At 29.6% G+C, this 26,849-nt stretch overlaps 1 protein-coding gene across 1 annotated transcript; it reads right to left on the reverse strand.

The window, feature by feature from the left end:
• Nucleotides 1-3,441: 3,441 nt before the first annotated feature.
• Nucleotides 3,442-26,623, reverse strand: LOC113363413 (dynein beta chain, ciliary-like). The gene is made up of 21 exons (XM_026605915.1): nucleotides 26,487-26,623; nucleotides 26,284-26,422; nucleotides 26,023-26,189; nucleotides 24,498-24,633; nucleotides 23,046-23,242; nucleotides 21,392-21,676; nucleotides 21,231-21,323; nucleotides 19,283-19,445; nucleotides 16,378-16,562; nucleotides 16,124-16,255; nucleotides 15,396-15,528; nucleotides 14,579-14,805; nucleotides 14,377-14,455; nucleotides 13,957-14,138; nucleotides 13,785-13,891; nucleotides 11,637-11,784; nucleotides 11,388-11,571; nucleotides 8,849-9,184; nucleotides 5,826-5,995; nucleotides 3,704-3,857; nucleotides 3,442-3,637 (listed from the first exon to the last, which is right to left on the reverse strand). Exons 1-21 carry the CDS (start codon nucleotides 26,606-26,608, stop codon nucleotides 3,497-3,499), a joined length of 3,480 nt encoding a protein of 1,159 aa, XP_026461700.1. The 5' UTR covers nucleotides 26,609-26,623; the 3' UTR covers nucleotides 3,442-3,496.
• Nucleotides 26,624-26,849: the final 226 nt, after the last annotated feature.

Here is a 26,849-nt window from a genome sequence, read left to right on the forward strand (position 1 = left end):
TACTCTATTTGCATAAATATTTGGCACAAGATTTTTATTAACCGATAATCTGTTTCATGGCCACAATTGTTTCAAAGCAAACGCAAAATTCCATCGTGATCAGATTTTTTAATTATTTTTTGATAAAATCGGAAACTAAAAGTATCATTTTGCCTCTTGGCAAGTTGCAGAAACTTTGCGACGTCTCAAAGTAAAAGTATGTATAAATTTTGCGTTTCAAATAATATAAGACTACTGTTTTGTTTATGTAGTTGTAAAATTTGATAATTTACTCGTCAGTAGAGTCTTATTTTATTTTTTTAGTTTGATAATTTGTTTGTCAGTAGAGTCCTCTTTTTAAATTATCTTATGCAAGATCGCCCGCCTTCAGTAATTTTTTTTTTTGAAAATGCTATAAAAAATCTACTGAATATTATCTTTATTTATTTGAAAGTAAAATTCTTCCGGTTAATAACGGAAAATAATTTTATTACACGATTTAAACTAGTTGAAAAAAAAGTTAGATATAGTAGACTCGATAAGTCTTTTACATTTGTTTATAAAATTGAAAGTACCACCAATTTGCCTAAATACACAAAACTTAGTTCGTTTAGGATATTTATTTATAATATAAAAAAATGCACCATCATCGGTATATGCTTTACTATATTATTAATAAAAAATTAATTTTACTAACAAGCGTCTCGAGAACTTGTAATTTATCTCTTGAATTAATACAGAGTCATCATTTATTTTAAACTTTGTTTTTATCAAAAGTCAAGAGGCTATCTCATTTATCGCTATTTTTATTATTTATTTATTTACAAAAATTATATTAATATTAAATTGGACTTTGAATCGATCACGCCATTGAAATTATTATCCTTATCATAAGGACTTAAGACTTTAATTTATCAAATAAAATTAAATAAAATTAAATTTATGAATAGGTGATAATTACTATTTGTTTTACATTTGTTTATATAATTAAAAATTCGAGCAATTTGTCTAAAGACAAAACTTAAAAAAAAATTGTAACGCCATTAGAAAATTTTTCTCTTTATAATTAATATGATTATTAATAAAAAAAATTAATATTACGCGTCTCGACAACTTGTAATTTATCTCTCTTGAATTAACACAAAGTCATCATTTATTTTAAACTTTGTTTTTATCAAAAGTCAAGAGGCTATCTCATTTATCGCTATTTTTATTATTTATTTATTTACAAAAATTATATTAATATTAAATTGGACTTTGAATCGATCACGCCATTGAAAGTACTTAGACTTTAATTTATCAAATAAAATAAAATTAAATTTATGAATAGGTTTATCTTAAATATGAAATCTAAGATTATCTGAACTATAAAATCTGGGATTATCTAAACTCTAAAATCTAGGATTATCTAAAATCTAGAAAAACTAACTCTAAACTGTAAAAAAGGTGAATTGAAAAAAAAGCTAAATTCCAGCAAAATTATATTCTCCAAAAATTAAAACGATCTGATGGTTAGAAAAACAAAAGTGGGTAGAAAAACAAAATTCTAGACAAATTATATTCCAGAAAAAATATATATTCCACAAAAATTATCTTCCAGAAAAATAAAACGATCCAGATTTATCAACAATATAATAATCAACAATTATTGAATTATTAAATTAATTAATAATATTAATAAATTTTCAAAAAAAAACAGAAAGATTAAATTCCAGGAAAATAAAATTTAAGAAAGGTGAGTTTATAAAATAATTAAATTCCAGTAAAATTCATTTCATTTCAAATTTTAAATATATGTATACGTAATTAATTTAATATTTTATAAGCAGTAATAACAAAAATGAATATTAGTATAACAACTTTAACTTTAGTGGTTTGCGTCTGTGCTAAGATTTGCACAATAAATTTTCAGTAGATATTTAAACCACGTTCCGTAGGCCTATATAATAACATAATATTTTAGGATGTACGTTTTAAACCGTAAACTATATAGATAAAATCTTAACCATTACAAAAAAAACGATCTAGCCTATATTTACAAAAAATTAATCAGAACGATTTACAAACGATATCTTTTGAAATGTTTTTTTAATTCCTAATAAAATCACTTTAGGAAATGAATTTTATAAAGTAAAGAAAAAAACTAGTAGTGTAATGGCATTGTGATATAGAAAACATATGTTCACGCTAAATCAAAGCATCAGATTTATGAAATGAAAACAAAATAACAATCAAAAAATCATCATAAAATAAATAAAGTCAATCAATATGATACTTAAAACATTAAACGTTGTTTTTAAAATGTTTTATGACAAATTGGTCCTTCAAAAATCAAACCAATCAAACATTCAACTAGTGGGGTGGGTGGCATTGTGCCTTAAGGCAAATTGCTGGAACTTCCCGTACCGTAACAAAATGTTCGAGGAATACTGAATGTTTTCAAATAGATTATTATAAATATTGTACCATTGTCTAATATTTATAAGAATTATATAAACTGAATTGCAGAGTTGAAATTATTTGTTTAAAGTATATTAGAACTATAGTCAGAATTGAAAATAAAATCTGAATTATTTTCGATATACAAAAAATTAAAAAAAAAAGTTGAAAAAACAATTTTTTTTTCCAAAATCAATTATTTTGTTAAGACAAGCAGAAAGTTCTTTGAATCAATTAAATCGGACGCTTAGTTCTCTCTAAATCTACCATTTTTTGTAAATTTAGCTGCGTATCTTCGAAATGGCTGGGCCTGCTTTGCTAAAAACTAATAACCCCTTCTCCCAATCATTACTAATTGAATATTTTTTAGATCATTCAAATGGGATGCTCCGTTCTCTCAAAAACTCGATTTCTATTTTCTGCACTCGGCTCTTTATCTCCGTAACTGCTGGACCTGCCTTTGCCAAAAACTAATCAGCACATCTCCTTATCAATAGGAATCGAATGTTTTTTGAACCATTCAAATCGGTTGATCCGTATACCCGAAAACGTGGACGAAAAATTGTATCCGTACATACATACAGGCATACACACACACATCCATTTTTTCTGAAGTATGCCAAAACGTTCAGAAACCTTCAAAACGTCGAGAAATGTAAAAATTTTCAATTCCGATTTTAGGCCCATTACAATAACTTATCCTACGGGAAGTTAAAAAAAAACACTAACAATAAGGTATGCCAAAGTATTCAGAAACCCTTGAAACGTAAGGATATATAAAAATTTTCATTTTAGATTTTTTTGCGATTGCTATAACTCACCCTTGCGGGAAGTTAATAACTAATTAATATCTCTAATATAATTCTATCATCAATAATAAAAAATACACACATGCATTCATCGTCTATTATAAAATCTTTTACAGATCAGTCTCACATTGTTAATCATACAAACAGAACAAACACACCATGCATTACAAAATATCAAAATTTCTGTACTTGCAAGAAGATGAGTGTTGAATCCTAGTCCAAAGGACAAATTCTGTTCCAAAATAAATCCCAATCGTGCAAGAATACTTTCATATCTGCAATAGCAAAGCAACACCTCCCATTGTCCATTTTGTAGGCTTCTCTTTCGTCTTTAAATTAAAAGTCCAGACGTATGTGGGTCCTCTTTCTCGGGTTTTGTATAAAGGACACTCGTAGACGTTTCTGGTTTCCTAATAAAAAACAGTGGTAATAGATTAAATTTTAATCAAAATTATAACTGGGTTTCTAAATATTACCTGTTTATCTTGAGTGATGGCTTTAACATAAACCACTGGCATCAACGGGAATAAATCTTTCATTTTAGCATCAACTATGCCGTTTACAGATGTGTCCCATCGAGCGCCTTCCATGTATAAACCGTGGATATAGGCACCTTCTCGAGGGGCTGAGCTAAAATAAAAAAATAACTAGTTGGTTTGGTATTTAGCCTTGAGGCAAGTTACATGAACTTTCCGATATGTGTAAATAATCGACTTAATCAATAAAAATAAATTCATTTATGAGTAATTAAAAGTATTCCGAGTGGATTTATTACACATGATTGAAAACGAACAAACACGTTAACTCGGAGTATTTTATAAAAGCAAATTTTCAAAATCACCAATTTTTATAATTGAACCAGTTTTTTGTAGGAATTTAATAATTTAGTATGTTCATATTAAGACCAAGTACTCTATCGTTATACCAAGTGAGTCAATCGTCTAATTTTAACCCTTTCGACTCGGATGCCGCCGCTCCGGCGGCAAATCGTCTCGTCGCAAACTTAAAATATTTAATTTTTTTTTAATTCTTTTGAAATTAATTCACTATTACATTAATTTATTGATTAATTTATTAATTTTAATAATAAATATGTAACAAAATTAATTTATTAGCTCATGAACCCCATAATTTTTTGAGATATAAGTTTTACTGGAGATGATATATATATATATATATATATATATATATATATATATATATATATGTATATATTATATATTATAATGGTAATAATTTTGGTAACATATTAAATTTAATTTTTGTTTCCTTGTCTACCAGGATTTATTATTTTGTAAGCCATTATAATAGAAGAAATTATTTTTTAAACATTATAGTATGGTTTGAGCGCATTTTTTATTTTTAATTTTTTTATTTTATTATCATAATAACTATATTTAAAACCAGTATTACCACATTTTGAAAAAATCCGATACAAAAAAAAAATCCGAGTTGAGAGATATGTATAGCACAATATTCCGAGTGCAGCGTACCGACTAGCAGTCCGACTCCCGAGTGGAAAGTGTTAATTTTAACAAAAGTCAAAAAAACTACTCATTTTCGCAAACTTTGATGATTTTTAAAAATTTAACTACTTGTCGTAAGGCCGTAACAGTAAGTTCTATAAGACCATGATATATATCGCTAAAAAAAAAAATCCATAAAAATCGGCTTAAATTTCATTTTCAACAGTTAATTACAAGAAAACGGCTTGGTAGATTTAGATCAGTATTATTCCCAACTAATATCTTTCGAACGGTTTTTGATTTTTTAAAATCGGTTCGGTAGGATGAGCTTAAATGTAGACGAAAAGTTTAACACTTTTTCCAAATTTCAAAAAAACGGCTCGGCCGATCGTCGCACAAAACTGATAAACGATAGTCCTCATCGAAATACAACAAATGGCTGTTAAATTTCTGAAATCGGTTGAGGCGTTTTTGAGAAAACGTCGATGAAAGGTCTAATTTTGACAAATGCCAAAAAAAACGATACAATTTTTGCAAACTTTGACAAATTTTAAAGCTAAACCAGTTGTCGTAGGGCCGTAATATTTTAGTATGATCTAGAAGACTATGGTATCTACAGTCAAAAAAATAATAACAAAAATCGTCGAAAAAATTTTTTTAACACTTTATTACAAGAAAACGGCCCGGTCGATCTTACCAAAAACTCATCAGCACGATTCCCGATCAATATCTTTCGAAGGGTTATTGAATTTTCAATCGGTTCAGAATTGCCGGCCAAAACGTAGACGAATTTTTTTTTACTTTTCTGCTATTTATAAAGAAACGTCTTGGCCGATCGTCCCACAAACTGACAAACGATAGTCCTCGCCGAGATACATCGAATGGCTATTAAATTTTTGAAATCGGTTTGGGAAAAACGTCGATTCACGGCAAAAAATCTGTTCACACACACATACACACACACATACTTTTTCCAAATTTGGTCTCATTCGATTCAGAATGGCTTGAAACGTCGAGAAAACATAAAACTAGCGAATCGGATTTTTGATGAAAACATAAACTTCTCCTTCGGGAAGTTAATAAATATAAAAGATCAAATCCAAGATTCATTGTTTGTATAAAATTTATTTACGTGAATTCCTCTCTCTGTTTTTTAGTGACGTCACAATTCAGACACATTTTATCCAAAGGCCACTCGTTCTTCCTGGCCGTCTGCTGCATAATTGCTGTCAGGAACGATTGTGGATTGAAGAAACCAGACAACCACACTGCCGAAGGCAGATTTAGATCAGAAGCCCAACCCTGTTTAGAAAAACACATATTTATTTATTTATTTATCTATTTTAAATATATAGCCCACAGATTTCTTCCAAGAGACTCAAAAATACAATTATTTTACATAACTAATGTCAATTGACATATATACAAAATTACAATATATAGTTAATAACATAAAATGCTTAACATAAATTACATATAATGCAGAATGTAACATATTATTTATAAACAGAATAATGAGATATTTGAAAAGAAAATAAAAAGGTTAACTTGTGCAGATGGAGATTATTTGATTAGGTGAAGTGTTGTGAATATCTATTTCATTATTAATTTTAAATACGTATATTTAAAAATAATAAGATAATATGCATCATAAACCTAACATTTCTTAGTTGTTTTGTAATTGGCTAAAAATATCACAATTAATAAATATTAATATTTTAACTTTTACAGGCATAACAAAACAGCACACGTTTCACGATTAAATATTAAAATAAAAAAAAAATTATGACAAACTAAATTTATATATAGAAACTTAATAAGACAAAAAATACAAGTTATATGCCCTAAAATTAATGTGTCCATAATTGATTATATTTTTCATAATTAATATGCCTTTGCTTTAATTACATGTAACAGTAAAAAATTCACTTACTGTAGTATTTAGTATTCTAATTGAAACATGAAAATTAAGAAGGTTGAAATATATTTGAGTGATATTACAAATTCTAATCCCAGAAATATTATATAAAAATGTTGATGATATTAATTTATTTGATTTGCATTATCAATAGTGTTTTAAATGATTATTTAATAATGAATTGTATTATCTTAAGAAGGTATACAAAATCCTAATTAATCACATTTTCTTTATGTAATATATTATTAAACAAATATTTTTTTTCGAAAAAACTTTTTCATATAATTTTATGAAATGTAAGAATGAAAAAAAAAATTTTTTTTTTTAATTTTTGTAACATGATTATTTTTATAATATAATTTATTAATTTATATATATGATGATTGTAAAATTAAATAACAACAAATTAATAGTTATATTTAAGTTTTATACTAAATCATATAAATAATTAAGTTGAAGTTAGAGGACATAAGTAAATTGGCGAATTTAAGAGAGAATTAGATTTAGGAATAGGATAATTGAAAAATAATTGTGAACGCGTAGATAGCCTTGGAACATTAAAGGATAATTTAACGATTTATATTCATTTTATTCGTAATTTTATTCTGCATCTTTTATCGAAATGTTTTCATTTCATATGTACTATATGACTATAGTATGAAATATGTGTGAATATTCAATGTTCAAATGCAAAAATACGGTTAGTTTGAGCAATAAGACACACTGTTCGATATTTATCTAAAAAACATATAAATTGTTAGATGGAACTCCAATTCACAGGGGCAGGCAATTAACTTATTTTATTATTTATTATTATACGCCAATCGGCTATATAAGTTAGTTATTTACAGTTATTTTGCGGAATTAACGTAAAACGTTTTAGTCATAGCCTAATATACTATTAACTATATATGGCTTACGCTAGAGTTAGAAGTACAAACAACTTAATTATTTATGCACCTACAGGTCTGACAAAGAATATTGTATATCCCGTTAATTGATATATTAAAAATAAATTCGTTCTAAAAAATGTCGTGTAAAAATATTTATATACAATGTTAATGATCATATTTCGATATTTCTCTGTTTGATATATGTTATATGTTGTGATGTAGCTGATTGGTTTTTACTGTATAAGTGTAGAAATTGAGACTGACCATTTTTGTACACACTCATACTATTGTACATACATTTTGGTATAGATTGTAGTGTAAAAACATTAATGTTTATTTTTAACTAAACGGTAGGCATGGGTACAGGACAACGTCTGTCGGGTCAGCTAGTATAGTAATAAAGATATATCAGAAATTTTCGCTGAATCTTCTCTATCGCATCAGAGTTGTTGATTTGATGAGGATACCAAATAATCGAACCATATTCTAATTTTGAAAGTACAATAGAATAGTACATGCAAAGAAGTGCGTTGTTAGAATTGAATTGTTTAAAATTTCTCAGTAAACAAACCTAAAGATTTATGCGCTCTATTACAAATATCAGTTAATGATCCGTGAAAAACAAACCAGAATCAAACAAAACTCCTAAATCTGAATTTTATTACCTCTACCATGGCTGGTGTTAGAAATTTTATAATCAAAATGTACTGGAACGCGCTTATGTGAAAAACTAAGAATCTTGCACTTTGATATATTCAAATGTAATTTGTTATAGACACACCAAGAGTGGAAAGAGTCAAGTTGAGACTGTAATAATAAGCAGTCATCAATAGAATTTATTTTGAGATATAGTTTGAGATCATCTGCAAATCATAAATTTGGATAGCTAATATTTCATATATGTCATTAATAAAAATAATAAATAGTAGTGGCCCAAGAATGGATCCCTGAGGAACACCAGAACTGATATTTTCAATGTTGCTCAAGAATCCTTTAAGATAGACAAACTGTTTACGATTATGAAGATAACTCTTATAAAAATAAATAAGTGAAGAATTAAGATCAATCATAGGCAATTTAGTAAGAAGAATGTTATGATCAATTTTGTCAAATAATAAATGTGGACAGCTAATAATGTCATATATGTCATTAATAAAAATAATAAATAGTAGTGGACCAAGAATGGATCCCTGAGGAACACCTGAACTGATATTTTCAATATTGCTCAAGAGTCCATTAAGATAGACAAACTGTTTACGATTATGAAGATAACTCTTAAAAAAAAGAATAAGTGAAGAATTAAGTAAAATGATTCTATTATAATATTGACCATTATCATTTTACCTCTAGTTCTTTTAGCCTGAGTAGCAAATCTGCAAACCATCCTCCCAACATGAGCATACTCGGATATGCTCGTTTTGTCCAACTGGCAGGAACCTCGTCAAAGGACAGACATTCCATCAAATCCTCCATGTCTTTAGTTATAGTCAACTCGCCCTTCAAACCCAATTCCAGTTCCACAAGACTGCGTCTGATTTCTCCCATCAGTATGTTCATTCGTTCACATTCCTGGAAAGCTACAATAACATAAGGCGTCAAATCTTCGGCTTTGCTCATCAGTTCCTGAATATTGAATTCGTCTGGTATCTTGTCCATAATGTCTTCTATCACAGTCTTCACCTAAAGGAAAGAAATAGTTGATACTAGGGAATGCAATACCGGTATACCGGTATACCGAATTACCGGTAAACCGCCCGATTTTTCGGCGATATTTTTACCGGTATTTATTCCAAAAATACCGGTATTTTCGGTATTTTTACATAAGCGCTATTTGATACATAATACGCTAAAGTTTAAATTTCTCGGAACAGATTTGTCTTTAAATTCCTTAATCGCATAAACAGCTATATCTTCAAGTGATTCTATAAGAAAAACAAATGTCAAATATTATCTCAAACTGAATATTTATTGCTTTCCAAAGGGCTTCATATCGTGTTACAATAAATAGAATTGGACTGATAGATAATGATGTTTGTTTCATCTTATGTAAAAATGTAACGGTTTTTTAAGTGATATTTGCGCCCAAATATTTTATATCATACAGATTACCCCTGCGTAATATTTATTTTTTTCTAACTTTATACATAATAATTATGATAATCACTAAATATTTTTGTTTCTTATTACAATTATAAAATACTATATTATTATTACAAAGTTTGAAAATACTATAGAAGCATCACATTATTTTGAATAACAATACTCAACAATTATAGTAACTTATTATTTATCTCGAGAAAGTATCCGATCTTAAATTAGTGTAGAAAAATTATTTTTTTAAAATATTGGAGATTATGCTAATTTAACAAATCGGATATAGACAATACAATTTATTATAATAATGTAATAAGTGCCCATAATTATGAAAGTGGTCTATGTCAAATTTTAAAAAAAATGAGTTTATCAGTTATTTCACACCACATTAGTTTAAACTAAACGTATTCAATGTAATTTTTACGAAATTGTCAAAAATGAACCATTAGGTAGTGGTTGTAATTTCAACATTATATGGAATTCATTTAGTGTTAATTATGAAAGTGGTCAAAGTCAAAAATTTTTGGTGTCAGGTCATTCCTTTCTACTGAATGATCGTGATTTTGGGTCGATAGAAATGAAAATAAAAAAATCAAAATACTTATACAAGTATACAACCCTGAGCAATATTATGAATTGATAGAAAAGTGCAGAAGAAGCAATAATACATTTTCGATAAAGCGAATGTCGCAGCCGGATTTTATTTCAACGAAATCATTAGAAGATACAATAACAAGAATAGTAAAAAATACCGCGGGCGAATCTGTCTCTTGGCTACAAATTCAATGGATGAGATTCTTGAAAAATGAACCTTATAAAATTTTTATGTTTTATAAAACTTTTTTAGATGATTCTACATTTCACGTTTTGGATCTTTCACCTGAAAGAGAAAGACCAAAAAATATACGGAAATATTAAATTACTTCCATTATACACCAGCATTAGACCAGTATCAGAAGAAAAACAAAGATATTATGAGTTTACCACCGTACATCCCTCCAGTTTTTCAGGAACATTTTAAGAATCTTAAATACTCGAAATAATGATAAAAATGGATTACCGTTTAAAAATAATTAATAAATGCTCACGAATTATTTCAATAAAATTATTGTTTCAAATAAAACTCAAAGTTCTTTATTGCTTTAAGTCATTTATAGGACATTCAGTTAATTTTGAAAATAGTCTAAGTCAATCCGACCTTCAAAAACAATATTATCGTATGAAATTCACACAAAATTTTATATTCATAATAAATTTCCATTAGTTAAGACTAATAAAATTAAAAATTAAAATGTCGCATAATGTAAAAATATTTTTTAATTTATTCAAATGCAAATCATTAAATATCTCGAAACAAGAAATATATGACTTAGACCACTTTCATAATTGTGGGTACATATGATCTTTTATGAGTTTTTGGTCCTTCTTACTCATAAGTTTGTTTTTGGTGAAAAGTACTCAATATACTCGATAGTGATAATGAATTAATTAAATTGCATATATTTTTGTTAAATTATTATTCAAAAAAATAAACTTATTAGTTTATTTTATAGTTTTTATTGTTTAGTTGAATATGGTTGTAGTTGTTTATACATTTTTTTTATATTTGTACTAGTAACTTTCAATTTTGTTTACGTTTGTTTAAGATAATAAAAATGCCGGTAATTCACCGGTATTCCGGTTTTAAAATGAAAAATTACCGAAATACCGGTATTGAAATTTTCCATCGGTATTGCATTCCCTAGTTGATACTAATTATTAATACTAAAGTATCGCATGATTTAATTACCTTCTCCTCTTTGGATACTCCACCAGCCTCACCGCCTCCAGAATCTCTCGGCTGCAATTCAAATATAGTCTTGAACATTTTCTCAGATTTCGTGCTCAAGAATCCAATTTCTGCATTCGGATGCAGACCATACAAATATGGTGATTCAGGCGGAAGGGCATCATCAATGTACTCGTGGTAACCTCTGCAGAAGAAAAAAAAATGCATAAAAAATTTGGCACTTTGATAATACAGAATTAAATAATTTACTTGTAATCGGTGTTGGGTGGTGCACGGAACCCAACAGCAAAATTCAGTTCGCCTTCAGTCAATTCGGGCTGCATGAATTCTAAAAGGTAGGTTCGAGCCAGACGTCTGTCCCAGTCATCAGTGATGTGTCCACCGTACATTATTTCACCTGGGATAATAGAAATAAAATTTATAACTAGTGGTGTATGGCATCGTGCCATAAGGCAACTTCCCGTACCGTAATGAAATATTCGAGAAATTTTAAACGTTTACAAATATATTATTACAAATACTGTAACTTTCATTATTGTTGCTATCTTGTTATATCTGAGCAAATCGAATGTAAATCATAAATCATAAATCACAAATCAATTCATCTCTAAAATAAGAGCAATCGTCATTTCATTTCGAATTCAATTTCAAAAAAAAATAGTTGCCTAATTCACACAAAATTGAAAAAGTGCTCCGGTATAATCACAGTCTAAACGCATTTGCAAATAATTATGTGCGACATTTTCACTTATACTGTGCTTAGCCTGGGTAATTTTTTACAATTTTTAATCCAAAATTACAAAAATATTTCAAGGAAAATAAAAAAAGATGTAATAATTTTTTATCCTCAAAAGCAATTGTTTTTGTCAATACAAGCAGAAAGTATTTAGATCATTCAAATCGGACGCTTAGTTCACTCAAAAACTGTCTTTTTGCACATTTAGCTCTGTATCTTCGAAATGATGGGACCTGTCTTTGCCAAAAACTAATCACCTCTTCTCCCAATCATTACAAATTGAATGTTTTTTAGATCATTCAAAATGGATACTCCGATCTCTCAAAAACTCGATTTGTATTTTCTGCACTCTTTGCTCCGTATCTCCGTAACAACTGGACTTGCCTTTGCCAAAAACTAATCAGCATATCTCCCTATCAATAGGAACCGAATGTTTTCTGAATCATTCGAATCGGTTGATCCGTGCGCCCGAAAACGTGGATGAAAAATGCAGACATAAAACACACACATACACACACACACATCCATTTTTTCTGAGGTATGTCAAAATGTTCACAAACCTTCAAAACGTCAAGAAACGCAAAAATTTCTCGCAAAAAACAATCAATTTTTGGTTGTTTAGTATATTTTTGATTATTTTGTTATTAATTTTTTTGAAGTAAAAGTTCTTTAGGCGCGACTAGGGTGTAAATCCGTACAAATGCAACGGAAATGCGTTACGGCCGAACTGTAGGTCATTCGCTCTCGATGAAATCATTTCAATACGGGTCGATTGTGATTAGTAGTCGTGTATGTGAAATTGTGGTTGTGGGCGTAACGGCATCAACGTTGTATGCGTACCGATATCAACAAGGAAATCGGCATAGATAAGTAAACATTTTAAAGTTAAATCGCAGTACAAATCTTGATCTAATGAAAAATGCCTGAATCGCAAGAATATTTTATCCTGTTCCTTGAAAATAATAAAACAAATTAAACACTTGTGCCGTGTACAAAACGTAAGTTTATTGATTAGAAATTATTTCTATATTATTCGTAGCTTCTATAAATCTTTGAAGTTATTAAAATAAAAAATATTTTTTAGGCAAGACAGATATTACAGCTGTTCAAAGAATGAGACTGCAAAAAAGTAAAAAAATACAAGCAGTCAATGGATGTATGTTAATTTTAATTACGTGAAGTTCTTCAAACACAATTATTACATAATGAGTGAAGTTGCAAAAATAATATTTGTTTGGGCGTTGTTTAACACAATTCACTGTGTAAACGAATACTATAGAAGTTATTAATCAGCAATTACGTCATATTTCAAGTATGTCTTTAATTACATATTACAAATATTATACATATTTTTAATGCCATTATAAATATATAGTTTATAATTTATCATTATATAAATGTGTATCATGATTGACGACACTAATAAATGTGTGCATCACGAGTGTTACCATATTACTAATAAACATTATTCAAAATTGTTATATGATGTATTTATTTTTACTTAAATGCCATCTTGTACAGTAGCAAATAAGTTTTACTTCAATCGCATGTGAACCTTAGGCGTACTCTTTTTTATTTTTATTTTATTAATATATATAGTTGTAATCTGTTCAGATTGTCTTTTATAGTTTCCAATACCTACTTACTTTTCTATTACTTACCGAATAAATATCGTAGATCTTCCCATGGCACTTTGGCATTATTTTCTAAATAATTATACAACACATACACACTGATCGTCAAATCTCCAACATTGAAAGGGTAATTTCTAAAACAAAAATTTGGAATTAAAAACATTCAAGTTTGGACAATTATTTATTTTTCTTATCTAACCTGTTCCATCCTTGTGCTCCAAATTTTCCTCGTTCGCAGACGACTGCATGGAAATAGCATAATGCAAATAAAATCGCCTTGAATTCGGCCTCTTTGCTGCACATCTCCAAAGTCTCCTGGTTGAAATTGTCCAGGGCCTTGTGCAAATTTGCAAACATGCCTGTGGGGGCTTCGTTGGTCACCTACAAGGGTAATGACAACTAAATTACATACATTTTGAATATATATTTGCGAATTCAAATAAAAAAGCCTTGCACATTGAACAATATGCAATAGACAATTCCATCAGTTTATATATTTTAATCATTAATTGTACAGGAATGGTCTAATGTTGCCAGTTGTTTTATAACGATACATCAATAATAGAGTATTTTTAATGAAGTATAACCATTTATGGAATTAGAATGAGAAAAAAAGAACCTTTATCGATGACTCTAGTACACCTTGAGGAAGTATGTGGTATTCAGCACTCATAGCTGGTTCTGCGCTGATGTATAACCTGATTAAAAAATATAGTCAGCAAAAATAATATGTATTTCATAAATAAAGAAAATCTCGATTAGGAAGTAAAAACTGTTATTCATTCTGTTAGTCACACAATTAAACATTTTTTTCCATTTACCTATAATTCTCGTGGCTCTTCTCAAACGTCTGCTCCATCTTCTTCTCCAGCGTTGGCAACCACTTGGCAACCAAATGCACATTCTGCAACATAACCCACTGTCCAAATTTGGCACCAATTTCGATGGCACTTTCTGCCACTACCTCCTGGCCCTGGCCCAACGATACAACGTGGAAATTTTGTAAATCGGTCATGAATTTCAGCTTTTTGCCATGACTTTCAACATCCTGAGGAGAAGAGGGATTATAATAAATCAATTTATTAGCATCGAATACATATGTATATATATATATATATATATATATATATATATATATATACACCTAAATCTGTTTTTACACGGTCTTTTTGTACACGGTTTGAAAATTGAATATTTTTAATTTTTTTACACGATTTTATTCCATTTAGCACGATTTGAAATTTTATGTACTTAAATTTTTTTGTCAAATTTAATTTTTGCGAAGTATGTTCATATCACAAAAAAGTATTTATGAAAGAAAAAAGTCTGAAACCATCGATAGTATCGATAGTTTGCGAACACTAGCTTAAAGATTTAAGTGAATTCCCCTTTAGCGCGTACAAACAATTTTTACTGGTCAAAGCAAATGTGAATAGCACTAATTTAATTCTTGTTCTTAAAAATTCTTGTTTTTTACTAATTTTAATAGGTTTTAGAGATTAGGAACAAATCACCCATTTTTGTATAAGATCAATGTCTTTTTTTACACGTTTTTTTTTTACACGGCTTCTTCTGGAACCAATCTACCATGTAAAAACAGACTTAGGTGTATATATATGTATGTATAAAGTTATTTGCCTTTAAGGGATTAGATCCAGGTGACAATATAAAAAACATGGGTGTGATGTTGCTCATTTCTTCATACGATGTTGGAAAGTCCAAGGTTCGAGCGTCTACAAACTTTGGACCAAGACGTTCCTCAATGTAGCCACTACAAATAATAATAAGATACAAAATTTATATATCCTATAAGCAGTGCATAAGTAATTTTTAAATAAAATTTCAATGCATTTTCAAAATGTTCATATAAAGCATACATCAAGTTAATACTGATGTATGCTTTAAATGTTGTAATTATTGCACCATCTACTATTCTGTTATCATAAGATTCTTCCTTGCTTGTTTATATGTAAAATATGCCTGATCAAACTGCAAATAGACATTTTCACACAGTTACTACTAAGAACAAGCATAAGATAGCGTTGCCATGACAACGCTATTTTATGAGCTCTGTTACAGCAGAATTGCCCCATAAGTTTTGTTCATTCACTTCTCTGTAAACATGTATAAGTTACAGGTTATAATAATCTGTTTGAAAACATTTAATATTCCTCGAATATTAGGTTGTCAAATATCTCCCTTCCGCTTTTTTGCTATTGGTTTATAATACAAAAAGGCGGAAGGGAGATATTTGACAACCTAATATTTCATTACGATATGGAAAATTCCAGCAATTTGACTTAAGGCACAATGCCATACACCACTAGTTATAATTGTTTTTTTAGTAATAATAAGAGTTTCCTTACGATGTAGCATAGCACATCCTGTCAGGTCTTAAAGTCCTCATAATGCAGAGTCTTTGTAGGGGCTGTTTGTTTTTCCATTCCTGCGGCAATTTTTCCTTTTCTGGTGCCTCGCTTTCCACAAACTTCTTCCACCTGAAAATAAAATTAATAATTAAAAAAAAATAATAAAAAATAGAATAGAGCTTATTTACTGCAAAAAATAATTGAAATTTTTGCTGTTTCAAAATATGATATTAAGGTTGTCTGTAGATCACCTCTTTGCAGCTCCCTCGATGTCTTTGTCCAAATTTGCAAACTCTGTCATGTTCGATAACAATTTAACACCTCCCCAAAGTAAATTCGATAAAAAGTCTACAGGTACACTCTCGGTTGCAACTGCTGGAAATCTGAGCAAAAAATCCAGTTCTGCTGGTTCGATCGTCTTGGCATTCAATTCAATCTATAGGAAAAAAACAGAATTCATTTGCATTTTCAGTTCTTGTCACCAGTTATATTTTATTTATTGAAGTAAAACTTCTTGCAACGGAAATTGTTACGGCAAGGTCAAGTGAGAGTCATTCGCTCTCGATGAGATCATTTCTATACGGGACGATTCTGATGCGTGACTTTATACGAGCGTACGTCACCGAAAGCGTGAAGCATATTGTTCATCTTCCGATTTTATGTTAAAACATTTTAAAGTTAAATAATAGTATAAGTCGTCAGTATTAAATAATAGTATAAAAAATGTCTGGATCGAAAGAATATTTTATCCCGTCCCCCATAAATAATTGTAGTGCAAATAATGAAACAAATGAAAAATCTGCGCTGCGTAAGAAACGTAAGTTTATTGAAGAAATTTGTATTATTCGAAATTTTCGAGGTTACTTTATACCTTTGAGATTATTACTAAAACGGAAAATATTTTTATAGGCAAGACAGATATACTACAGTTGCTCAAAGAATGAAACTGTATCGCCAGCGAAATAGTCAAAACTAGGGTTTTACAAAAACCGACATTTCAGAAAACCGGCTTTCGAAATTTAATTTTACTAAAAAACCGGTTTTAACCGGTTTTCGAATTTTATATAGAAAATAAATTTTTGCTCGAATATTCTGTAATTTATCCGCAAATTTAGTGTAATTTAGAATAGTATTTGACTTAATTTATTTATTGTTCAATTTTATAGATAGTAAACAAAATTATTTTAATTTTAATTAGTAGAACTAAAAAATAATAGTTCATCTTGATTAAAAATACTTTGAAAATAATTATTCGTTATTCATGCATCATTTTCACATATAGGAATGAAAATATTTTTATGATAGTGAAAGAAAAGTTTTCGAATATATAAAAATAATACATTTTTAAATAAAAAAATTCATTAAATAAAAAAAATAAAAAAATGTTTGATACATGTTGATACATACTTGTTAATATCAATTTTAGTTTTAAAAACAATTAAGCTAAGCTTATATTTCTGTTCCGAGTAATTTTAATTAATTAATTTTAAACATTCTAATTGTTTTTTGTTTAATAAAATATGATTTAAAAAAAATTGAGAATGTCTATCGAATTGCTACTTAGACGTGTCCTTTGTTTACTCACAAAATTTCCTGAAATAGAAAATACTCTCATACTTTGTTGTTGTTTCTAAAGCCTGATATAATAATTCTAAGTTTTTTGTTCTTTAATTTGTGGCTTCTAGGGATTAAAACTCTTTTTTTGAGTTTGAGTAGAGAAAGTTACTTCTTCAAGAAGAAGTCACACTGATTTAAATTAATATATACACTGGTATAAAAATCTAAATTATTATATACAAAACCTTACTGGAAACCATTGCAGACTGATAAGATATCAAATGATATTGAAACGATATGATTTCAAGAATCAAAACGCTTTCAACTATCTTTTATATTTGGCTATATTTGTCATTTTCCATTTATAAAGTGAAAACCAACTTTTTTCACTAAGAAAACGGTTTTCGAATTCCATAATTTTCGCCAAAAAACCGGTTTTTAAAACCGGCTTTTGAAAACCGACAAACCCTAGTCAAAACAAACAAGTAGTCAATAAACGTATGTTAATTTCAATTACATGAAGTTCTACGAACACAATTACATGATAAGTGAAATTGTGAAAACAATAATTCTTGATTGGAAATTTAGAGAAAGTTTACATGTTTCTCTTTTATGATGGCTATGTAGACTAATTTTAATTCACTATAATAGTAATTATAAATATTGATGTAGGTTCAAAGCCTCTTACAAACTTACAAAGATCAAGATTACATAGTCAAAGAAAACAACTGCAGGAAAATAATCGGTTACTGTCAATTTATTAGAAAATCTTAAGTCAGGTATCAATTTAGATGTTAATGTCAACACCATTGACATAAGTAAAAATCTTTTTTCGCTATTTTACTCCTGAAAAACATTTCAACTATTCACATTTAAACATATTATTCTCTTATCTTTTTAGATGAAAGTACTGCTGTAACTTTTTCTGATACAGCAACTACATCACGTCATTTGCAAATTAATGATTCTGCATATATTGTGACTAATAATGTGACAAGATCTTTTGCAAGAGTCAAATGAAGTATTTGAACTTCCATATAAACCCTTCAATTTGTTTAGGAATGCACGAAAATTGTTTGAAAAACAATTTACAAATGATAGCTTTGGCTATGTATGTTTTGTGCGTGATCGACTTTGGTTTCAAAGTGACTTAGAAATATCAAATGATGCTCAAAAACAAATTCTTAATAATGGTTTTCTGAATATTAATTCAAATAATCAAGTTGGATGTTAAACTTGTCGAAAGACAATAAATTCGGGTAAAATTCCCACTATTGTGTAAATTTAACGGGTTTGTTTTTCCACCTATACCAAATTATCTACCTAAACTAGATACTGTATTTGAAAGATTAATTTCACCTAGGTTGTGTTTCATGCAAATTAGACGATTGCGACATGCAAATGGACAATTTGGAATGTTTGGCCAAATTATAAATGTGCCTGTTGACATTAATAATATGGTTAATTTATTACCTCGTAATATTGATGATGATCATTGCATTAACGTTCACATAAAAAAGAAAATGATTCATAGATCAAGCTATGTGCAGGGCTTGATAAATAAAACAAATATAAAAGTATGGCTTCAATTTTTATTACCTGTATCACGACCTGTGCCATAAAAGTCAATTTATCACGTTCAAAAAGTCCTCGGGTTGTGTACATGTACACAGCATGGGTGATGGACTCCAAAAGATTTTCCACTTTCTCCTCCAAAGTCTCTGCTGGTGGTGTTTTGGCGATAGCCCTCAGAAACACGACACTGTGGTAAAAAAATATTACAAATATTTGCTAGTGAAAATATTTAATAAACTAGTTGGTATTGGTATTTTGCCTTGAGGCAAGTTACATAAACTTCCCGATATGTGTAAATAATTGACTTAATCAATAAAAAATTAATTAATTTATGAGTGGATTTATTACAGATAATTGAAAACGAATGAACACGTTTACTCGGAGTATTTTCAAAAATCAACAATTATTATTAGTGCAGTAAACGGAGAAGAAAAAAGGGTATAACCTCTGATTTTTTTTACTGTGCTCCGAATTGAATGAAATTTTGGAATTAGGTTCATCTTACACTCAAGTTCAAAAGTGAAAACAATTCGGGTTGCGCCATAACATGACACCCCTTCTCAATTGTGTAATTACATTTTTTCAAAATAACGTCGGAAATCGATAGAAGAACTAATTATAAGAAAAAATGTCTTTTATAGTTTTTCAAAAAAACTAATACTTTTCAAGTTACTGGCCACTAAAGATTCATATATTTTTGGCGTTTTTCTTCGTTTTTTTGCAAATATCTCCTAAAATATATATTTTAACGAAAATCATGTAATAAACAAAATTATGTCAATGAAAATCTGAATAAATCGGTATCACATAAAGTATTCTAGGAAAAATATATATTGTTTTATATTTTCATTATATCTCAAAAAGAATAAAAGATACGTTAGAAGCATATAGATAAAAATCAAAGGGATCTTTCTGGCTTATTATTGCTTTTTAACTAATTTTAATTTTAGCTAACGTCAAAAAAACTGCTCATTTTCTCAAATTTTGATGACTTTTTAAAATTAAACTACTTGTTGTAAGGCCGTAATAATTCAGTAAGTTCTATAAGACCATGATATATATCGCTAAAAAAAATTCTATAAAAATCGGCTTAATTTTTTTTTCAATAGTTAATTACAAGAAAACGGCTCGGTAGATTTTCACCTAAAACTAATCAGTATCATTCTCAACTAATATCTTTCGAACAGTTTTTGATTTTTTAAAATCGGTTCGGTAGTATGAGCTTAAATGTGGACGAAAGGTTTAACACTCTTTTTCAAATTGCAAAGAAACGGCTCGGCAGATCGTCTCACCAAACTGACAAACTATAGTGCTCATTGAGATACATCGAATGGCTTTTAAATTTATGAAATCGGTTCAGGCGTTTTTGAGCAAACTTCGATGAAAGGTCTAATTTTGACAAATGCCATAAAAACGATAGCAATTTTTGCAAACTTTGACAAATTTTTAAAGCTAAACGAGTCGTTGTAGGGCGGTAATATTTTAGTATGATCTAGAAGACTATGATATCTACCGTCAAAAAAAAAATCATAAAAAATGTGAAATTTTTTTTTTTAAATCTTTATTACAAGAAAACCCGGCCGATCTTTACCAAAAACTAATCAGCACGATTCCCAACCAATATCTTTCGAACGGTTTTTGAATTTTCAAAATTGCGGGCTAAAACGTGGACGAAAAATTTTTCACTTTTCTGCTATTTATAAAGATCGTCGCACAAAATGACAAACAATAGTCCTCATCGAGATACATCTAATGGCTTTTAAATTTTTGAATTCGTTTTTGAGAAAACGTCGATTTACAGCAAAAAATCTGTTCACACACACGCATACACACACACACATACTTTTTCCAAATTTGGTCTCATTCCATTCAGAATGGTTTGAAACGTCGAGAAAACATAAAATTAGCGAATCGGATTTTTTTATAAAAACAAACTTTTCCTTCGGGAATTTAATAAATAAATAAAACAAACCTGAATGCTTTCAAAGAAAACTGATACATCATGTTGATTTTGTACAACTCATTCAGAATGAAGTAAAGGATGGATGCACGACAAGCAGCTGGTCTATAAAATTAATAACATATAGAAAATAGATCATCTTCATTTGATTGATGTATGTATTATTTATTCACCTGTACTGTTCCCTAGCCTCATCAATCTTAGCCGATGTAATTTTCGCCTCCTCGACCTTGATGACGATTTCTTCAGCGGTTTTCTTTGTTGTTTCCAAATTAATGACCAGAGCACTATCTTCTAAGACATTGGCACCGGCGCTGGAAAGACGAGATAATAGATCGTCTTCTAAGAATTTCAATGTAATCTTGAACAAATTCTGCTGGGTCGTCAGATCAGATTTTAGGGCCTCCAGATCAGGACGTTCGGCCTTCACGACTTCGGCCAGAAGCTGCTCTTCCAACCTAGAAGAAATAGATACAAATTTATTTATATACTGACCCGACAGACGTTGTCCTGTACCCATATCTACAATTTTTTAATATAATATGCTAATATTTACCGTTTATCTAAAAATAATATATATTGTTTTTCAAATTACTCTTCACGCCAAAATGCATATACATTTATAATATGAGCGATGTTAAATGTAGAACTGCTTTAAATAAAATGATGAGTCTCAATTTCCGCACTATATTGGAAATTGAAGTCTTTAAAATAAAATTTTTAAAATATTCTAAAAATATTGTGCAAAGATTAGTAAAAGATGCAAAGAAATTGTACATTGAAAAAAAAAACTATATTGAAAATTTAATATCCGAATCTTGTGTTGGCGCCCCCTAAGGCGTGCGCTTGTATTTCTCGCACGCATCGCATTAAAGGTAGGGCCGACCCTGATTAATACTTAAATTCATTTTTTAAGTAAATTAATTTGTCATATCCTGTTCATATGTGTATCATTCAATCTGCCATACATATACTGTATTTTATATTATTTTAATTTCTGGCACATCTCAGCTGCTTTTCGTCAACAATAATGTAGGCATTTCATTTTTCTTAGTCATAATCATAAATTTATTATACAAATCAGTGGCGGATCCAGAGGGTGGGTCAGGGGGGTCATGACCTCCCCTGAGCCTGTCTTAAGACTTAGATAAAACACTAAATCTGCAATAAATTTACTTCATAAAGATTTTATTTATGTATTTTGTTACGAAGTCAAAGGCTCCTAAAATTTAAGGATTTTCTGATCGTATTGCGAATATATGTTCTATACATAATTTAATTATGAGGCCCCCCCTGGCGTCAAAGCTGGATCCGCCACTGATACAAATTCTAATATTGTCTAGGTTCATAAGTAAATTGAAATTTTTGGCAAATGATAGTTTTCATTCGTTCCCGATGCAAACAATGACATGTCGTTTTTTGAATTTCTTTTCATTTATTTCTACAATATTAAACATACGTCCCAGTACTTTATGATCACATACATCCTAGAAAATTTTCTTAACAAACTTCAGAAAGATTTATCAAAATCCATATAATCGTTTAGTAGAAGTAAACAGTGAGTGCTTGTAATTTAATATGAACTTTATATAATAGCAATAAAGCTCAAATTGATTCTATGTTTTAGTTTTAGAAAACGTTTATATGAGAAAAAGAAAAGGGCTGTTTTTGGGGTTTTCCCGGCAATAATTCGATTTTTTCTCGCCGTAAGAACCATCCTTGAACTTCAACAAACATTAAAAAAAAATTGACCAAATTGGTCAAGGCGTTGTTGAGTTTTTATATATAAGATTATCTATGAATAATTGTTTCTTTGAATTATCTCACCCGTCTCTGGTGACAGTAAAGTTGATAAGAGTGGCCTGTGCCTGCATCTCAGGTTTATAATGAGGATTTGCCAACTTGGTCTGCATGATCAGCCTGAAATTTTTATTGAAATCGACTTCTTTGTCACCGATTTTAACACAACGTCCCTTCTTCACCAGCATTCTGCCCAGGAGTGGATTTAGGACGGCGTCCACCGTCTGTAAAAGAAAAATAGATATCATAAAAATTATTATATAACTTATATATAAAAATGAATCGCAAAATGTGTTGGTAAGCGCATAACTCAACAACGCCTGGACCAATTTGGCCAATTCTTTTTTTTTAAATGTTCGTCGAAGTTCAAGGATGGTTCTTACGGCGAAAAAAATCGAATAATTGCAGGAAAAACCCTAAAAACAGCCCTTTTCTTTTTCACATACAAACGTTTTCTAACTAAAGCGTAGAATCAATTTGACCTTTATTGCTATTATATAAAGTTCATATTAAATTACAAGCACTCACTGTATACACCTTCTAAACTATTATTCGGATTTTGATAAATCTTTCTGAAGTTTGTTAAGGAAATTTTCTAGACTGCATGTGATTGTAAAGTACTGTGATGTATGCGCAATATTGTAGAAATAAATGGAAAAAATAGTAAAAAACGACATGTCATTGTTTGCATTTAAAACAAATGAAAACTACCATCTGCCAAAAATTTCAATTTACTTATGAACCTAGACAATATTAGAATATGTGAAATAAATTTATAATTATGAATAATAAAAATGTAATGTCTATATTATTATTGCCAAAAAGCAGCTGAGATGTGCCAGAAAATAAATATTTTAAGATATATGGCAGATTGAATGATACACATATGAACAGGATATGACAAATTAATTCACTTAAAATATGAAATTAAGTATTAATCAGGGCCGGTCCTACCTTTAATGCGACGCATGCGAAAAATACTAGCGCACGCCTTAGGGGGCGCCAACACAAGATTCGGATATTAAATTTTCAATATAGTTTTTTTTCAATATATAATTTCTTTGCATCTTTTACTAATCTTTCCATAATATTTTTAAAATTCGTAAAAACTTCACTTTATAACAACAAATGGGAAAGTAAATATGAATACATACAATTTGGCCCTCACGATATCGATTAGGAGAAGTTTAAGATGCAATTTTGGATATCTCAAATAATAAAATATTAAATTAATTTAAACCAACATGAAGGCGCAATTCTACATTTAACATCGCTCATATTATAAATGTGCATGCATTTTGGCGTAAAGAGTAATTAAAAAAACAATAATTATTATTTTTAGGTAAAAGGTAAATATTAGTATATTATATTAAGAAATTGTAGACATGGGTACAGGGCAACGTCTGTCGGGTCATCTAGTATATATAATAAAAACAAGTGGTATATGGTAAAGTGGTATAGTATCTATTTATTTTTTACCTCAAAAATATTTTCGAGAAGAACAGTATCCCCATTATTGATAGCCCGTTCCAAAATATCAAGGTAGTTCTTCATCGACAAACGGATGATCTTCAAATCAGCACCGTACTTTGTTTTTATCCACTTCAAACCTTGCCTTAAATTACAAAATGATTTTAAGGAAAACTGCTGGAAATTTAAACTAGTTGGTATTGGTATTTAGCCTTGAGGCAAGTTACATGAACTTCTCGATATCTGTAAATAATCGACTTAATCAATAATAAACAAATTAATTTATGAGTGATTAGAAGTATTCCGAGTAGATTTATTACACATAATTGAAAACGAACAAACACTTTGACTCAGAGTATTTTCTTAAAGCAAATTTTCGATTTTTATATTTGAACCAGTTTTCGTAGGACTTTAATGGTTTATTAATACCAAGTACTCTAACGTTATACCAAGTAATTCATCTAATTTTAATTTTAACAAATATCGAAAGAACTACTTATTTTCTCAAATTTTGATGATTTTTCAAAATTAAACTACTTGTCGTAAGGCCGTAATATTTCAGTAAGTTCTATGATATATATCGCAAAAAAAGTTCCATAAAAATCGGCTTAAATTTTTTTTTCAACAGATAATTACAAGAAAACGGTTCGGTAGATTTTCACCTAAAACTAATCAGTATCATTCCCAACTAATATCTTTCAAAGAGTTTTTGAATTTTTGAAATCGATTCGGTAGTATGAGCTTGAATGTGGACGAAAAGTTCAACACTATCTTTCAAAGTACAAAGCAACGGATCGGCCGATCGTCGCACAAAACTAAGAAACGATAATCCTCATCGATATACATCAAATGCTTTTTAAATATCTGAAATCGGTTCAGGCGTTTTTGAGCAAAGGTCGATGAAAAGTCTAATTTTGACAAATGCCAAAAAAACGATACCAATTTTTGCAAACTTTGACGAATTTTTAAAGCTAAACTAGTTGTCGTAGGGCGGTAATATTTTAGAATGATCTAGAAGACTATGATATCTACCGTCAAAAAAAAATCATAAAAATCGTCGAAATTTTTTTTTAAACTTTATTACAAGAAAACGGCCCAGCCGATCTTTACCCAAAACTAATCAGCACGATTCCCAACCGGGTTTTTGAATTTTCAGAATCGATTCAGAATTGCGGGCTAAAACGTGGACGAAAAAATTTTTACTTTTCTGCGATTTACAAAGAAACGGCCCGGCCAATTGTCGCACAAATGATCTAGGGTCATCAAGGATCAACAAACCCTAGTCCTCATCGAGATATATCAAATGGCTTTTAAATTTTTGAAATCGGTCCAGCCGTTTTAGAGAGAAAACGTCGATTTACGGCAAAAAATTGTTGACATACACACACACATACTTTTTCCTTAAATTTGGTCTCATTCGATTCAGAATGGCTTGAAAAGTCGAGAAAACATAAAGTTAGCGAATCGGATTTTTTGATGAAAACAAACTTTTCCTTCGGGAAGTTAATAATGTTAGTGTCCTATTTTTACTTACAACTGAGGATCGATCATGAGAGGCCATCTGGCAGAATTTGTGAGTATAGTTGCGTTTTCAGCGCTCATCCGATCGCTGGGTAATCCTTCGTTGCACCAGGACGCGATCTGGGCATCGTCTGTCAATAAACCCAGAGGGTCCAGGCCGCCGGTTCGAGGAATTTTTGGCTGAGGAAAAAAGACTCTGAATGTATTAATTTGCTGAGCTTAAAACCGATTTGAATTACTTGAATCCTCGCATATTATTTTTTATTTACCCTACCTGTATTTTTTCAAAATAAGGAATCCAAAACTTATCCTGTAAATCGACACGATATCGACGAGTGAAGCATCCCACGTACGATATAAAGCAACTGACCAGCAAAATATCACCCGGGATTGTTATATTCATCATCTTCAAACTAAACAAAAACAGAACCAATCAATCAAAATTGGTATTTCCATAAATTGTCCATTAACACTTACTCTTCGACAGATTGTCTCCATCTGACATTTTCCGAAGCCAAACCTCCAACAAGTCTGTTGGCCAAATCGATAGTAAATGCTGTTGCATCAGCTTCGGCTTGACATTTCATTTTTTCACCCATCGCTTCATCAAACTCTTTGGTCAAAACTGCCAATTTTTCTTCGAGGAACTAAAAAAGGTAATAGTCATAGAAATAGACACAATTTATAATTTTATTATCTTGTTTACACAATTTATAATTTTATTATCTTATATATAAAAATGAATCGCAAAATGTGTTGGTAAGCGCATAACTCAACAAATTCCTGGACCGATTTAGCCAATTCTTTTTTAAAATGTTCGTTGAAGTCCAAGCAAGGATG

The sequence above is a fragment of the Ctenocephalides felis genome, unplaced genomic scaffold (assembly GCF_003426905.1).
Source record: "Ctenocephalides felis isolate EL2017-DRISC unplaced genomic scaffold, ASM342690v1 CF-g0.4_SCAFFOLD_00845, whole genome shotgun sequence".
Lineage (NCBI taxonomy): Eukaryota > Metazoa > Arthropoda > Insecta > Siphonaptera > Pulicidae > Ctenocephalides > Ctenocephalides felis.

What these genes read in the sequence shown, in the direction of transcription:
- LOC113363413 (XM_026605915.1), bottom strand. Translation starts at nt 26,608, where the DNA reads ATGGGTGAAAAAATGAAATGTCAAGCCGAAGCTGATGCAACAGCATTT. An exon ending in CTTATTTTGAAAAAATACAG is followed by an intron (nt 26,190 to 26,283) that starts GTAGGGTAAATA and finishes TTTTTTCCTCAG; the next exon opens with CCAAAAATTCCTCGAACCGG. An exon ending in AAACAGAGAGAGGAATTCAC is followed by an intron (nt 3,858 to 5,825) that starts GTAAATAAATTT and finishes TTTTTATTTTAG; the next exon opens with CTCAGCCCCTCGAGAAGGTG.